This window comes from Prionailurus viverrinus, chromosome B3 (assembly GCF_022837055.1).
Source record: "Prionailurus viverrinus isolate Anna chromosome B3, UM_Priviv_1.0, whole genome shotgun sequence".
NCBI classification, from domain to species: domain Eukaryota; kingdom Metazoa; phylum Chordata; class Mammalia; order Carnivora; family Felidae; genus Prionailurus; species Prionailurus viverrinus.
In genome coordinates, this window is record NC_062566.1 from 34,890,471 (window position 1) to 34,907,685 (window position 17,215).

Below are 17,215 nucleotides of genomic sequence, written 5' to 3' on the forward strand. Positions count from 1 at the left end.
AGGAAAGTTCTGAGATAGGGTTATGATAGAGTTAGATATATTATCATCTATGTATCTAGATGTATATTATGCACATACACTTGTTATCTACTAGAGGTGGTTTCCAGTATGCATTTATTTTTACTTAGAATGGTATTTCCTTCTAATAAATGGTATGTATGTATGTATTTATTTATTTATATTTTTGAGAGAGAGAGAGCATGCAAGTGAGTGAGGGGGAGAGAGAGAATCCCACGAGGGGCAGAGTGAGAGGAAGAGAGAATGTGGAGTCAAAAGTGGGCTTGAACTCACCCGATGCAGGAGCTTGAACCCACAAACCGTGAGATCATGAACTGAGCCAAAGTCAGATGCTTAACTGACCTAGCCATCCAGGCACCCCTATTTATTTATTCTTTAACATTAAAAAAAAACTTTTTTTTAATTTTTTATGTTTATTTATTTTTGAGAGACAGAGCATGAGCAGGGGCGGGCAGAGAGAGAGGGAGACACAGAATCCAAAGCAGGATCCAGGCTCTGAGCTGTCAGCACAAAGTCTGACGTGGGGCTGCAACCCACAAACCATGAGATCAAGACCAGAGCCAAAGTCGGAAGCTTAACTGACTAAGCCACCCAGGTGCCCCTATTTATTTATTTTGAGAGACAGAGAGAGTTGGGGAGGGACAGAGAGAGAGGAAGAGAGAGAATCCCAAGCAGACTCTGAGCTGCCAGTGCAGAGCCCAACTCGGGGCTCAATCTCAGGAACGGTGAGAACATGACCTGAGCTGAAATTAAGTGTCAGTCACTTAACCAATTGAACCATCCAGGTGCCCCTAAACTGATATTTCGTTTTATTTATTTATTTATTTTTAAATTTTTTTGTTAAATGTTTATTTATTTTTGAGACAGAGACAGAGCATGAACGGGGGAGGGTCAGAGAGAGGGAGACACAGAATCTGAAACGGGCTCCAGGCTCCGAGCTGCCAGCACAGAGCCTGACGCGGGGCTCGAACTCACGGACCGTGAGATCATGACCTAAGCCGAAGTCGGACGCTTAACCGACTGAGCCACCCAGGCGCCCCTGATATTTCGTGTTAGATAATAAATGATTTCTTTCTCCAATAATATTTTCTTACTTTAAAGCCATTTCACATCTATCACTCATTAGGTCATAGTTTATTTTCATTGAAAAAGGATTTTTCAGAACATCCTTATTTGTAACTCGGATTAAATTCTTCCTTTCACAGACAAAAAAGTGGTGCAACAGGTGTTTGTGAATGTCAGTTAATTCGTAGGCCACTTGGCTCCTGCCCTTACTTTTTGTCTGTTGATGATGTTGCTCAGATCACTTTTTAAAATTCTGCCTTTTGTCAAAGGTGTTCAAAATCTCTCTCCTAATTTCTTTCTCACTTTTTTTTTCTTTCTAAACAAGATCTCATTGCTTTTTTTTTTTTAATTTTTTTTTCAACGTTTATTTATTTTTGGGACAGAGAGAGACAGAGCATGAACGGGGGAGGGGCAGAGAGAGAGGGAGACACAGAATCGGAAACAGGCTCCAGGCTCTGAGCCATCAGCCCAGAGCCTGATGCGGGGCTCGAACTCACGGACCGCGAGATCGTGACCTGGCTGAAGTCGGACGCTTAACCGACTGCGCCACCCAGGCGCCCCAAGATCTCATTTCTTTGATCCCTTTGGTACATTATACTTCCAAGACTTTTGTGGGGAGACATGTTTCACTAATAAAGTTTTGTTTTTTTATGATTTGCTTTTAACTTTTTCAAAATTTAACTTTTAGATTTACTTTAATAAAAAATTGCTTAGCTTGGAAAGTTTCTATTTTTTAAAGAGTCTAAGTCACTCTTTGAATTGAGACTAACAGTGTAATTCTGGTGTAATCATACCAATCATTGGAAAAACAACTTAAATGTCTTTAATGAGTACAGTGGGTCCTCTTAGTGAGAGGTGACTCATATTCTTACACTGTCTGTGTAAAATGATAAGGTAGTAAGCAAGTTTCCATAAGACACACAGAATGGTCTCATTATCACACATGTACATACAATGAATTTTTTAAGGGGCATAGTTTTCCTGAACTTCTTTGCTATTTTATTCCTACTTAACATTCAATATTTATCAATATTTTTTCATTTTACTGAATTTGCCTATAGTAATGTATAATAGATATAGTTTACTATCTTTTATTATAACTGGTTTTCTCAGTTAATTGAAACTATTTGTATGCCCTTAGGAAGATTTTAAAGTAGGTTCATTGTGATGCTCAGGGGCTTCTTCTACTCTTTTCAAAAGCATGTCTCGGGCGCCTGGGTGGCACAGTCGGTTAAGCGTCCGACTTCAGCCAGGTCACGATCTCGCAGTCCGGGAGTTCGAGCCCCGCGTCGGGCTCTGGGCTGATGGCTCAGAGCCTGGAGCCTGTTTCCGATTCTGTGTCTCCCTCTCTCTCTGCCCCTCCCCCGTTCATGCTCTGTCTCTCTCTGTCCCAAAAAATAAAATAAACGTTGAAAAAAAAAATTTTTTTTAAAGCATGTCTTTTTCCTAGCTGCTGCTACCTTTTAAATTCCCAAAATACTTTGCTCTAGCACCCACATTAGGCCCACCTCCTCATAGAGCCACTCATTCTAATCTTTTCTTCTTCTCCAACCTCTTCAATTTTCTTTCTCATAAATGAGGGCCTAAACCTACTTAACTAACGTGATAAACCAATTCATAATAATATGTTTGTCCTGGAGCACTAATACGTTATTTGTATCTTTTTAAGGGGACAGTTCAACAATAATATTTTAATCTAAAGCAGTGATTTTAATGACTGTCCTGTCTGAGAGCGTATTGATTTGGTGGACCTTTTACCATCATATTATCTGATATGTTTGCTGTGTATCTACATGAATACTAACTTACAAAGCTTGCTTGATTTACTTTAGGGTTTGATGTCAAGTTCAACAAAATTTAAATATATTTTGCTTTTTTAGCTCTAAAATATATACTTGAGTTTGTGTTTGACTATTACAAGGCAACATTAGCGTGAATATTTGTTAAGTGTATAGCATTGTCTGATGGAGAAAAATAGTTGAAATATTGGTCAGAATATTTTTTAGATTGTAACCAGTATGATCATCTATGTGTGCTTGAGATTTTTTTTTCTTTTCAAAAACAGCTATAATGGATTTCCAGTTCTTAGAAACAATTTATTTGAGAGACCTGAAGGATTTCTACAAACACGAAAGAACAAATTGCCTTCAAAATCAAGTAGTCCTAGTAGCCCTTCTCCCATGTTCAGAAGAACAAAACAGGTACTTTGACAATTTTGCGCTTTTCATATATTCAAGTATTAGAACAAAATTAATGTGATACTCTTTCTTAATATATTTTACTGCCCCGTATATATGAGTAGGTTATCATGCTCCACAAGGCGTCCTGAATTCATAGTAATGTGACTTCAAAACATTAACTAATTTTCCTATCTTAGAATTTTATTTTACACATCTTATAATACACATTCAAGCAGAGGCTTGACTATATAGTAATTACAGACAGATTTTGTGAGCGAAATATTATAAAAGCATATGACCTGCCCTTATTCAGCATTCAGTTAATAAATAAGAATACTTAAATGTGTATATTTATTAATGAGATCCTTGCATTGTTTTTCTAGGAAATTAAATCAGCCCATAAAATTGCCAAGAAGTATTCTTCCATTCCCCAAATGTGGTCTAGGTGTCTACTGCGTCACTGTTACGGACTATGGTTTATTTGTCTGCCAGCTTATGTGAAAGTATGTCATTCAAAAGTCAGGGCCCTGAAAACAGCATATGATGTGCTTAAAAAAATGCAGTCAAAGAAGATGGATCCCCCTGATGAGGTAACAGTTTTTTCAAATGCATTTTAGGGGCACCTGAGTGGCTCAGTTGGTTAACCATCCAACTGCAGCTCAGGCCGTGATCTCACGGTTGGTGAGTCCGAGTCCTGTAGCAGGTTCTGTGCTGACAGTGCAGGGCCTACCTGGGGTTCTCTCTTTCTCTGTCTCTCAAAATAAATAAATAAACTTAAAAAAAGTAATAAATGTATTTTAAACATGTTTTTTAACGCATTATTTTAAAAACTTAAAAACGGGAAAAACAATAGCAACTGTAAGAAATGAAATAAAAAGCATTACTTTATTTTGGATTTATGTTCATGCGTACTTTGTTTCTGTACACTCTGTGTTTTGTGTTTCAGGTGTGCTACCGCATTCTCATGCAGCTCTGTGGACAGTATGATCAGCCCGTGCTTGCAGTTCGAGTGCTTTTCGAAATGCAGAAAGCTGGTATTGACCCCAATGCCATTACTTATGGTTATTATAATAAGGTAATTACTTTGATTTAGTGGAGAAAAAGTATAACTTTTGTGATTATACAACCTTAATTTATTGGCAAAAATCATTGATTCAGGCCTTGTTTGGCATTAATTTTGGAGTACTAAAGTATATTTTGTAAACCAGATAAGATTTTTTATTCTCTTTTGTGTTATACAATCTATTTAGATCTTCTTTAGCTTAACTATAAAGCCAATGTACACTCACTTATCAATATTATTTTACTAATTATTTTATTTTGTTGAATGCATAGGCTGTTCTGGAAAGTACTTGGCCCTCAAGAAGTCGTAGTGGCTATTTTCTTTGGACAAAAGTAAGAAACGTTGTTTTAGGAGTAGCACAGTTCAAAAGAGCTTTAAAGAAACACGCACACTTATCACAAACAACTCTCTCAGGTAATTAAAGGTTCTTAAAGGATGTATATGTTTTACTTTAAAAAAAAATTCATTGACTAGTTACACTTTACATTTCTTTAGAACTTTTACATAGTTTCAAAATATTTAATGTTTTCTAGTTTTTATTGCCATTAAGCAAATTCTAATATTAGAGTATTTTCCCCTTTGAAAAACACCAAATTTCACTTTTTTCCTGGAACTGTTAAATTATGAAGCTCTGGTGATCTTGCTTTAGTGTTCAGTAATAATTCACAATGGTTATAGTTGGTACAGTTGTATTTTGCTAATTATGTGGCACATTTCGTGTTCAGTATTAGTGGATTATTAGCTTGAGCAACAACTAATGTGTATTTTTGATATCTCCCTGAGTAGTAAAATGCTGTCACATTGTGTTCTTAAGCAGATGGCAGTGACCTGGATGCTATTAGTCATGGCAGCATGGATAGTGGTCATGGGACACAAACTGTGGAGCAGGCACCTTTTAATACGGGTTTAATCAAAGTATATGCTACTGATGATAGATCTAGTACAGGTTTGTGTGTGCTTATGTATACATTTATTACAGTACATTTTACAAACTAGATTTGCTCGTCTGTCTTTTTTAGATTTTAATTTTCAATGATGTATTTAAGTTAACTGTTACTTTTTAATTTTATATGATAGGCATTTGGTTTGATACTGTGTTTAATAATTACATGCTGTTTTATTCATTCTTTATTTGAATAGAAATAAAAGTGTGAGAGTTTATTCAAGTATTTAGCTGATGATAATCCAATTAACTCTGGATAGCACACAGATATCTTTATCATGTAATTTTTTAAGTATAAAATCTTCCTTGTAATTGTGAAAATGTTATTAGAGGTTTTTTTAAAGAGAAACTTTATAGCCCTGATCTGAGTTAATAGTACATATCAACATCAACTTCCTGGTTTTAACAGTGTATTATATTTCATGTCAGATAGTATCATTGAGAGAAGCTGGGTAAACAGTACACAGGAACTCTCCGGACTGTATTATTTTGCCAGCTTCTTGTGAGTCTTATACTATAGTAAAATAAAAAGGCATTATAAAAAACTTTTCAAATATATATAAAGCTTGTAGTCTTCTAGCACTGAAGATGCCATTAATTTCCTTAAAATATCAGATTTGTACATAATCTTCCTCTAAGAATTAAAACTGACACACTGAAATTTGTTGAATAATTCTGTTCTTTTCATTAGTACATTTAAAAAAGATACATGACTTTTGTGCATAGTGTAAGAGCCACCTCTTAACAGACAGAAATTTTAAATTAAAAATCTGAGCATTAATAACAAAATATGAAGGCTTCTTTCTCTACATATGGTAACATTATTTTGGTCTGTCTCCTTTTATGCCTACTTTTAAGAGTAATGAATGTAAGCAAATTGTGTTGCAGTGTAATTTTCATAGTTGTTCTTACTTGGCTGGTTTTATATTTTGATCATGCGATATGAATTAATCCGGGTTATAGTAGTCATCTTCAGGCATTCTCTCTTAAAAATGAAGAAATCAATTTTATTTTTTAGTTTTATTTGTATTTCAGTAATTTCTACACCCCACGTGGGGCTCGAACTCACAACCCTAAGGTCAAGAGTCGCACCTTCTTCTGACTGAGCCGACCAGAGGCCCCTCTATCTTTTGTTTTTAAGTGTGGCTTTTGAAAAGTTTATTTTAAAGCATTGCAAAATCTAACAAAAGCATGAATTTCCATCATGATCATCTTCATATTTTTAAATTTGTATTTTCTGTGGAAATGGAGCCAAAAGTTTGATTAGAAAAAAAAAAACCCTCAAAATTATATTTTTTTTTTAATTTTTTTTTTTCAACGTTTATTTATTTTTGGAACAGAGAGAGACAGAGCATGAACGGGGGAGGGGCAGAGAGAGAGGGAGACACAGAATCGGAAACAGGCTCCAGGCTCTGAGCCATCAGCCCAGAGCCTGACGCGGGGCTCGAACTCCCGGACCGCGAGATCGTGACCTGGCTGAAGTCGGACGCTTAACCGACTGCGCCACCCAGGCGCCCCTCAAAATTATAATTTTAAAGTAAATACCTAGTGATACTTAATACAGTTTCTTTACACAGTTCTTTATAGGTTTATAAAAGCGTTCAATATATAGCCTCTCTCATATAGTCATAACTGCTTTGTGTGTTATAAATCTGGAGACTTGAAATCCAGACCAAAAGGTTGAGTGGTTTGCTTAAAATCGTGTCTCCTAAGATGGAGAAGTAGGATTTAAAACCTTGTATTTTGATGCTAATCTAGTGAAAACAGTTTGCTGAAAATTACAGAGGACTTCTTGAACAGCAATGTATTAGAAGTTTTCTTCTATCAGTGCAGGGTTTGCTTTTCTTAACAGTGACACATTTTTTTCTCATTCCCATGTATCTGTACTCAAGTGCAATTCACTAATTATTCCGTTGAACTTGCAGAAAAATAATTACCTATCAATAAATTTAAATAAACCCAAACCTAAATGATTTTTGGGTAGAATCATTTATACATTTGGCTTCAGTGATCTGCGTGTGAATGTTCTGTCAGGAATTCCCTGCAGATTTTTCTTCTCCATTGCTTAGCTGAAACTTAGACTTTAACCTGGAAAGGTCATGGGCTTAAAGAACATCTGGATAGTCTGTACCTTTAGGATCCCGGACAGTAGTGTGAATGTACATAGTCTCTTTTGACTGCAGTGTGGAGCCAGAAATGTTACTTTGCGATCATCCCTTTCTTGCATTAGTAGAGATGGAAGAGGGGGGCTGACAAAATAATGCTTTCAATTGTAAGTTATCCGGAAAATTTCTCATCAGTAAGTCTAAACACTAGTGTGTTGCTCCTAAATCCAGTTGTTCTCACTAAAGAAGCTTATGATAAACAGCAGAGGGTTTTTGTTTCTTTTTTTTTTCTCTTTTTCCTAGGTGGCCAGTCTGATCTTGGGTATAATTCATTATCTAAGGATGAAGTTAGAAGAGGGGGTATATCTACTGAAGAAATTCAAGAAGAAAAAGATAAGAAAGGGAGTGATTCTAGTTCCCGTAGGTATTATTTAAGTTGATATTGTATAAATTTGTGCACGTCTATTAACGGAAAACACAAGTGGCTTCAAGTATAAAAGTACTAATTTTATTTTCCAAGTTCCCATTATAACTCCTCTTTCCTCACATTACAGGCTCTCTTCACCACCTAATGTTCCGACACACAAATACTTTATGTGTAAAGTGTCTCGTCTCAGTGGCACAACACTCTCCAGTCAAATTCTCTTCTCGTAGTACAAATATATATATTTCTTCAAACAGTGGCTCTTTTCTAAGGTTTAACAATATTTTTATGTAATGCTTTGTTAATGGTCTGTGACTTCTATTTTTCCCCTTTGCCCACCTCCATCAAAAGCAGTGTTTCACAACCAAAAAGAAATACAAAATGTGTGGACCTCACACATGACCAGTACTTAGTAATTTGATACACGTCTTGAGGCCTCAAATAACTGGAATCATGTACTTGTGATTGACAAATAGATGTAGAGAGGTGTTTGGTATTTTCTAATCACCTATTTTAAGATAGAAATATTTAGGGGTGCCTGGGTGGCTTAGTCGGTCGGGCGTCTGACTTTGGCTCATGTCATGATCTCACAGTTCGTGAGTTCGAGCCCCGCGTCGGGCTCTGTGCTGACAGCTCAGAGCCTGCAACCTGTTTCAGATTCTGTGTCTTCCTCTCTCTGCTCCTTCCCCACTCTTGCTCTGTCTCTGTCTCTCTCAAAAATAAATAAATATTTAAAAAAAAATTTTTTTAAAGATAGAAATATTTAGAACCAAAAGCTTCTTCTCTTTATGCCTTCTATGAAGTACATAGCTTTTATCTTAATGATTTCATTTTAATCTTTACAGTATCAGAGAGCGAGAGTGCAAAAGGAAGTGCTGATTGTCTTCCTGAGCTTAATTATCAAAGTTCTTCCAGTATAGTTCGCCCCAGTGGCACCAGTAACAATGGTGCTGATAAAATATCAGAAGAAGGCTCTGGTAAGTTGAACAGTACACATCTTTTGAGTTTGGAATGATGGACTTTCTGGAAGGGGGAAGTGGGAGCAAGTGAGATGATCCATCTGAGGGTACCTTACACTTACCAGTTTTTAGATGAAGCATATAGTTCTTTTTGTTGTTGTTGTTTTAAGTTTGTTTATTTATTTTGAGAGTGAGAGAGTGAGCACGAGCGGGAAAGGGGCAGAAAGGGAGAGAGAGGATCCCAAGCAGGCTCCGAGCTGTCAGTGCAGAGCCTGACATGAGGCTTGATCCCACAAACCATGAGATCATGACCTGAACCAAAATTGGGAGTCGGACACTTAATTGAGCCATCCAGGAGCCCCTGAAGCCTATAGTTCTTTAATCTTCATTATTGTCCCTGTTTTCTCAGAAGCAAGAGGATAGTCTTCCAGATAGTTTAGATAATAATACCTAATATTTTTTTTCTTTTCAGAGTACTTTTTACATATTATTTTGTATTTGTTAATAGAACAATGCTTAGATTAAGGAGAGAGGATATAAGCGCTCTTTTATAGATGAGAAGACTAAGGCATATTCTGACTGTTGACAGGTCATATAAGTTATCACCTAATTAATGGAAAAGAGTGTTTAGGATTTGGGATAATACTTGGTCTCACAAATTTTCATCAAATCATTTTTGGGGGAGAGGCGCCTGGGTGGCTCAGTCGGTTAAGCGTCCCACTTCAGCTCAGGTCATGATCTCACAGTCCGTGAGTTCGAGCCCTGCATTGGGCTCAGTGCTGACAGCTCGGAGCCTGGAGCCTACTTCAGATTCTGTGTCTCCCTGCCCCTGTCTGCCCCTCCCCTGCTTGTGCTCTGTCTCTCTCTGTCTCTCAATAATAAATAGTTGTTAAAAAAATTTTTTAAAAAACAAAACATGTACTGTCTCTCAACAGAAAAAGTTTGCAGCGCCCCTGCTCTAGCTATCAAAAAAAATGTTAAATGATCTATAGCCATCTTACTTTGCATTTCTTTATTAGATAATTGTTAAAACTAAAATGTTAACATTTGTTTCATTGGCATTGTGGAATTGCCTCACCACCATTTAGTCCCTCCTAGTCATTGTCTAATTATAACTCTTAATACCTTGCCTTTGGTAGTCTTTGCTCTGTAGTTCTTCCATTACTATCTATTCATGCTTGCCTTTTTCCTAAGATCTGCTTTTATGACCTTGCTGTTTTAATATGATTGTAAACCATCCTTTGATCCTGACATTTTGTCAAAGTAATCAGCAGCTGACTCATCGTCTGACTTCTGTCTTTGCTGAACAAGTCAGGTTTTAAAAGCCTATGATAGGACCACCAGCCACATCTATCTCCTTTTATCAGGAAAGCAAAAACTTTTCCAGAAACCCTCAAAAACTGCTGCTTTAACATTACTGGCCAGAATTATGTCACAGAACTGCCTGGTCCAAGGAAGTTACGTAGTTTGTGGCTCTGTGTCAGAGGCATGAAGCATCCGGCATAGTCTGGTGGACCTTAGCATTTATATGAACCAAGGATTGGACTAATTTAACTGTAAGTAGCCAGATAGTATTTTAGGCCTTGCAGGTCACACACAGTTCTCTCACCTAATCTTCTTTGCGGGTGTGTGATTTTTACAACCTTTTAAAAATCTAAAAACCAGGGGTGCCTGCGTGACTGAGTTTGTTAAGCATTCTACTCTTGATATCGACTCAGGTCATGATCTCACGGAGATGGGATTGAGTTCCCCGCCAGGCTCTATGCTGAGCTTGGATCCTGCTTGGGATTACCTCTTTCCCTCTCTTTCTGCCCTTCCCCCATGTGTGTTCTCTCTCTCTCTTAAAAATAAATAAACAAGAAAAATGAAAAAACCAGGGGTGCCTGTACAAAAACAGTCAACAGGCCAGATTTGGCTCAGAAGCATAGTTTGCCCTCCCCTGGTATAATTTGATAACCAGCTTTATTTGCCTTCAGGCTGTAGCATGGTTCTGACTTTGCAAGGGAACCCTTACACAGCTATTTAAATGCAATCCCAGAGTACTGTCTTTGGGTTGTAAAATTCCTTCAGGTCGGGGTGCCTGGGTGGCTCAGTCGGTTAGGCATCCAACTAAGGTCACGATCTTGCGGTTTGTGAGTTTGAGCCCTGCGTCAGGCTCTGTGCTGACAACTCAGAGCCTGGAGCCTGGTTCAGATTCTGTATCTCCCTCTCTCTCTGCCCCTCCCCTGCTCGTGCTCTCTCTCTGTCTCTCAATAATAAACATTTTTTAAAAATTCCTCCAGGTCTTTGATAATATATAATCTGTCAGGCAGGAGATTTCTCAGAATATTAAAAGAAAGCATATTTTTTATTTTTTATGTCCTTAATCATAAGGTGATATAGAAGCAAAGAATAAATTTTACCTTTCTGTTATGCTATTTTCCTTGTTAGTGATACATGCTTATTATATTATTACTTGTTATATTATTACTTTTATCTCCTATCCTGTTAAATGAATACATCACATGGCAAGAAAAAGGCACATTTTTAATAATTGCCTGGTGATAGCACACTAATTCTCTTGGATAAACATATAAAAAGAATAGTTAACAATACCATACCTAGGCTAATGCTTTAGAGAAGACTCACACATAATTAGAACAATTAAGGTGATCAGAAATCTAAATGTCTGCTTTCAGCCTTGGTATCTAAGTAATTTGGCAAAAAGCAGTGAAAAGTGTTTCTGAGTAGAAAGTAGCCATTCACATTTGACTGTTACAAACTTGCAAACCATATGTAAAACAAAGGTAAAATTATTTAGCCATATCTATAGTCCTAGGATTTAGAGCTTTTTAAAATAATTTTTACATATGGGGTAAAACTAACATAGCTGCCTTTTATTTGGTTTGGTTTAGCATTTTTTGTTTTGTTTTTCATTTTTACAGGCAGAAGTCTTAGAATCTCAAGGTCATCTAGTACAACCACGATTGCGTAACTGTTGCTTAATCAACTTAGTAGAATTAATATAAATTTATTATTAAATATAAGAAAGGTACATTAAAAATTTTTTTTTGAGTACGCACAATATTACAATAGTTTCAGGTGTACAACATAGTGATTTAGCATCTCTAGACGTATGGTATGCTCCCCACAGTGGAGCTACCGTGTATCACCATATGACACTATTACACTGTCACTGGACGTATTCCCTATGCTGTGCCTTTTATTCCCATGACTTATTTCTTCCATAGTTGAAAGCCTGTATCTCCCACTCCAAGAAAGGTAAATATTAATCTTAATTTATCAGTTTTAAAAAGCAGTACACGCTGGGGTGCCTGGGTGGCTCAATCAGTTGAGCATCGGCCTTGGGCTTAGGTCATGATCTCATAGTTTGTGAGTTCAGGCCCCACGTCAGGCTTTGTGCTGACAGCTCAGAGCCTGGTGCCTGCTTCAGATTCTTTGTCTCCCTGTCTCTCTCTGCTCCTCCCTCACTCACACTCTGTCTCTGTCTCTCAAATATGAATTTAAAAAAAATTTAGGGGTGCCTGGGTGGCTCGGTCAATTGGGCATCCAACTTCGGCTTAGTTCATGATCTCACCACTCGTGAATTTGAGCCCCACATCGGGCTCTGTGCTGACAGCTCAGAGCCTGGAGCCTGCTTCGGATTCTGTGTCTCCCCCTCTCTCTGCCCCTCTCCTGCTCATGCTCTGTCTCTTTCTCTCAAATATAAATGTTAAAAAAAAATTTTTTTATTTAAATAAAAATAATTTTAAAAAGGAGTACATGTAAATGTCTCAGAGCATACCTTTCATAGTCAGTCATGTCTGGACTTGAATCCCACTTCTTTCACTTAAGGGCTGGGTAACTTTGGGCTAGATAATTAATCTCTCTGAGTGTCAGTTTCTTCTCAACCCATAAGGATGTTGGAATGATTGTAGTAGATAATGCGAGGAAAGTGCCTAGTTATGGTGTCTGTCAAATAAGACGGTACTCAGAGGAAATAATTCAGTGAGTACTTGCTATTATCACTTTCATTACTTAGTATTTTCAAAATGTAAGCCACCTTACATTTGCACATGACATTTTTCATGGCTAAAAACACTTGACTTGTTTTTCAGAAAGCACATCTGAGCTGCTCTTAATGTCATCCTTTGAGGGTCCAAATGAAACAGGAAAGAGTCAAAGTAGATGCTTCAGGAAAAGACATAAAAGTGACAACGAAGCTGATTTGCAGCAGCGACTCTCCTGGGGAAGCAGAGAGCGCAGTCTTAGCGGAGGAGTACTGGTGGGACTTGTGCTCAGTAGAGTCAACCAGGAAGCAAATCCTGGAGACATGGCCGAAAAACTAGGAGCTGACGCAAAAATACTTTCAAATGTGATCTCAAAAAGCACAAGACCAACTAGTCTTGATATTGGAAAGCCACCTTTGAGATCAAAAAGAGACAGTCTAGAAAAGGAATCTAGTGATGACGATACACCTTTCGATGGTTCCGATTGTTTGGCAGATAAAGTGGATTCTCCCGTTATTTTTGATTTGGAGGACTTAGACAGCGAAACAGATGGGTCAAAAGTGGGATATGTTGCTTCACAAAACCCCAAGAGGATTCAGCGTCTCAGCAGCAGCTTTTCAGTAAAACCCTCTGAAAAAACGGATGTCGCCACGGGATTTGATCCCCTCTCCCTTTTGGTTGCTGAGACTGAACAGCAGCAAAAAGGGGAGGAGGAGGAGGATGACGATGACAGCAAAAGCGTTTCAACACCATCCGCTAGGCGTGATTTGGCTGAAGAAATTGTGATGTATATGAATAACATGAGCAGTCCGTTGACGAGCCGCACGCCAAGCATTGATTTACAACGGGCATGTGATGATAAATCAACTGGTAAGAAAAGTCCAACACTGGTCAAGGCGTGCAGAAGATCCAGCTTGCCTCCTCATTCTCCTAGGCCAATGAGACTTACCAAATCTAAAAGTTACACGAAAACTGAGGAGAGACCAAGGGACAGACTCTGGTCTTCTCCGGCCTTCTCACCTACTTGCCCATTTAGGGAAGACTCTCAAGACGCATTAACCCATTCGTCACCTTCATTTAATTTAGATACACTGCTAGTACCTAAACTAGACGTTCTGAGGAACAGTATGTTTACTGCTGGGAAAGGAGTTGCAGAGAAAGCCAGCAAATGGTATTCAAGATTCACCATGTATACCACCTCATCTAAGGTAAGTTCTGTTTGTGTTTTCTACTTTCCCTTTTATCCTCCTCCACCACCAAAAGCCCCTTCCTTGCAAAGACGTCCGTTTTTACCATTCTCCTTAAACACAACTTGACCAAAAAGGAATCTTGGGATGCATAAGGTTTGTAAATATCAGAACCTGAACTTGAATAATAACTTCGAAAGAAAATTCACTAACCAAGGGTTATGTTTTTGGTTCACTTTTGAACGAAAATGATTGTAGCTGGAGTCAAAATTAGTGTTACATGAAAATGCCTACTGAACTTCATTATTTCCTTCAAAATGGGGATTTTTTTTTTCAGGTAGTGTCTAGCATGCCTTCAGAATGATCAGCCGTCATAAGATTTTTCCTCCTAGTTAGGATGCAGTAGCTTGTAATGGACCCACTACATATCTCTGGAGAGCAAAAAGCTAAAGGAAATATAAAGTATCTGTTTAAAGTCATCAGACATTTGCTAAAGCAACTAGAAAGTACTGGGGCAAGATTCTAGCAAGAAGAGAATAGCAGAGAGGAGACACACTACAGCTACATTTCCCCTGAGGGCATTTGTTGAATTTGAGCTCAGAACTGGGAGTTGCAAATCCCTTATCAGAGGACTGAGGAGAGGTGAGGGGCCGCAGAGCTTTGGGGATCTTGTAAAACTGGAAAGACAAAACCAGAGGCTTGAGGGTCCTCAAATCTCAAATAACACCATTTTTTTTCCTTCAAGATATGTTCCAAATACTGATAGTGCATGAGACAGGAGGCTAAAAAGGTAAGCCGAAAGTCTCTGACAAAAAAGAGTTTTCAGCAGTTTCACGGTGTTGGGAAGACAGTTGCAAAGAGTTCCTAAGTTCTTAGGGGGCGGGAGTGGAGGCAGGGAGCTTCGATAAGCACACGGAGCCCTTGGTCAGAAGTCCTACAGAGCCATGCTGGTGGCAAACCAGAGGTGGACTACACCTGACCAGAACTGCACCCCGGGCTTGTCTCAGCTCAGCCTGTGATTAGATGAAGATAATCAGCCTTTATCTAACACATGAAAGAGTGTGCCCTTTCCAGAGGAAAAGAATATCATTAGAGTCCTCATAATTTTTTACATATAATTTTTTATATTCTATCATTTAATGAAAAATAGCTATACCAAGAGATGGGACCATAACTAAAAAAAGAAAAACAGGGAGTGGGAAGAGACCTTCAGGTGGTCCAAATAGTTAACTTAGCAGGAGACTTTTGAAATACTTTTAGTATGTTCAAGAAAATTGAGGAAAAGGTGAAAAACAGCTGCAAAGGTAGAAAGTTTCACTGGATAATTATCCATTAAAAAGAATCAAGTATAAATTCTAGAACTGAAAAAGATTTGAAATTAAGAATGCAGTAGTTCAGTAGTTGGACTTAACAGCAGACAAAACACAGAACAAGAAAGTAGTAAACTAGATGGAAACTCAGTAAAAAATATCCACTCTGAAGCACAGACGGGAAAACAAATGGAAAATACAAAAGCAGAGGTGGGATTTAGTGACAATGCCTAACACTGATGTAACAGGGTTCCAAAAGAAGAAAGAATGAGATAGAAGGAACATTTAAAAAGCGAATTGCCAAAGATTTTCCCGAAGTGACTAAAGATGGCAACTCACATATTTAGAAGATCTACAAATGTCAAGCAGAATAAATGCAAAGAAAACAGGCAATTTCTGTTAAAATAGATGGGAATGGAATACAAAGAGGAAATCATAGAAGGAGCCAGGGACAAGAGCTGTCTTACCTTCAAATGGAACAACAGTAAGAAACCGACACTTGTCTTCTGAACAGAAACTTTGATGTCCGGAGATCCTGGAAAGACCCCTTTAGAGCGCTGAGAGAAAACCGTCACCCTGTTTTCCTACACCCAGCAAATATCGTCTCTAAAAATTAGGGTGAGAGTCCCAGTTCCAGTGTGGTAATTTAAGGCCACCAAAGCCCATCCCTCCCCCTGAATATAACTAAAATCTCCAGACAAAACACAAAAAACAACTAAGAATTCTGAAAAAGCAGGCAGGTTGTGGGGAGGGACCCAGACAGAGGTGAATTCCCCATTTGCTTTTCTCCTGCATCTTCACCCCAAGAGCAGGTCCAGTCACTGTGTGGCATGACAGCCCTGGCAGCTGAGACTTCAAGAGAAACCCCACAGTTCCTGGGCAGAGGAACCAGAGAAGGGGGGCAACTGTGAGCTGGAGAGTTTGAGGGGAATCTGAGAGAAGGGGATTCCCAGATTCTGTGAATGCCCCAAACAAGAGTCCCTTGAGTGACACGTGCATGGGATAAATGCAAACCAGCAGAGACGAAGCTTAGAGGACTAAACTAAGAATTAAGTCACTGCCTATAAAAATTGAAACACAAATTATAATCAGAACATAACTTTATTGCCAGCCTGCTGTAGCAAAAGCATGTGTTCTCCAAGAGATTATAACAGTACCCAGACTCCAAAACATAACGTTCATGGTGTCCAAAATAAAATCCAGAATTGCTTGATAGGTAAAGAACCAGGAAAATGTGACCCAGTTCTCAAGGGAAAGACAACCCTGAGATGGCCCAGATGTTGAAATTATCCAACTGAAACTCTACAGTAGGTATTATAACCAGGTTTCCTGAGGTTAAAGAAAAACACATTTGGATAAATGAAAAGGAATTCTCAGCAAGAAATAGAAACTATTTTTGAAAAACACAATGTATAACTAAAAAAAAAAAAAAAGTCTGAAACTCATTGGATGGGCTCAGCAGAATGGAGACGGTAGAGGAAAGAGCCTCAGAGACTTGTGGGACAATATCAAAAGATATAACATATAATTGGAGTTCCAGAAATATTAGAGAAAAGGATTGTGGTAGAAAAGATATCTGAAGAAATAAATAATGGCTCAAACTTCCCAAACTTGGTAAAAGATTTAGATTTACAGGTGTAAGAGGCTCAGTAAACTATTAGATAGGATAAACTCAAAACCACATCTATACACACATAAGCAAAACTGCTAAAAAGCAAAGATATCCATCTACTAATAAAATGACTGCTGGGGGTGGGGGGAATTAATAGAAAATATCCTGAAAACTGTTAAAGACAAATGACACATTACCTACAGAGGAATGAGGATTTGAATGACCATATATTTTTTATCACAATCCGTGGAGGAAAGAACACACTGGAACCACACCATGAATGTGCCTAAAGACCTGTCAACCAGAATTCTTTATCCAGTGAAAATACTCTTCAGGGGTAAAGGCGAAATAAACACATTT

The 17,215-nt window shown here is 38.1% G+C and overlaps 1 protein-coding gene across 12 annotated transcripts in view; it reads left to right on the forward strand.

Annotated features, from left to right (window-relative positions):
* The window catches only part of DENND4A (DENN domain containing 4A), a 131,943-nt gene that overhangs the window by 89,997 nt on the left and 24,731 nt on the right, over positions 1-17,215 (forward strand). For 6 of the 12 annotated variants that reach the window (XM_047863233.1, XM_047863236.1, XM_047863242.1 and 3 more), the window contains 8 exons: positions 3,149-3,284; positions 3,647-3,853; positions 4,210-4,338; positions 4,599-4,740; positions 5,141-5,272; positions 7,678-7,794; positions 8,644-8,775; positions 12,855-13,954. In XM_047863233.1, coding sequence (XP_047719189.1) covers positions 3,149-3,284; positions 3,647-3,853; positions 4,210-4,338; positions 4,599-4,740; positions 5,141-5,272; positions 7,678-7,794; positions 8,644-8,775; positions 12,855-13,954 — 2,095 coding nt within the window. The remainder of the gene's footprint in view (positions 1-3,148; positions 3,285-3,646; positions 3,854-4,209; positions 4,339-4,598; positions 4,741-5,140; positions 5,273-7,677; positions 7,795-8,643; positions 8,776-12,854; positions 13,955-17,215) is intronic. The other 6 variants (XM_047863234.1, XM_047863237.1, XM_047863239.1 and 3 more) reach the window with 4 other exon arrangements.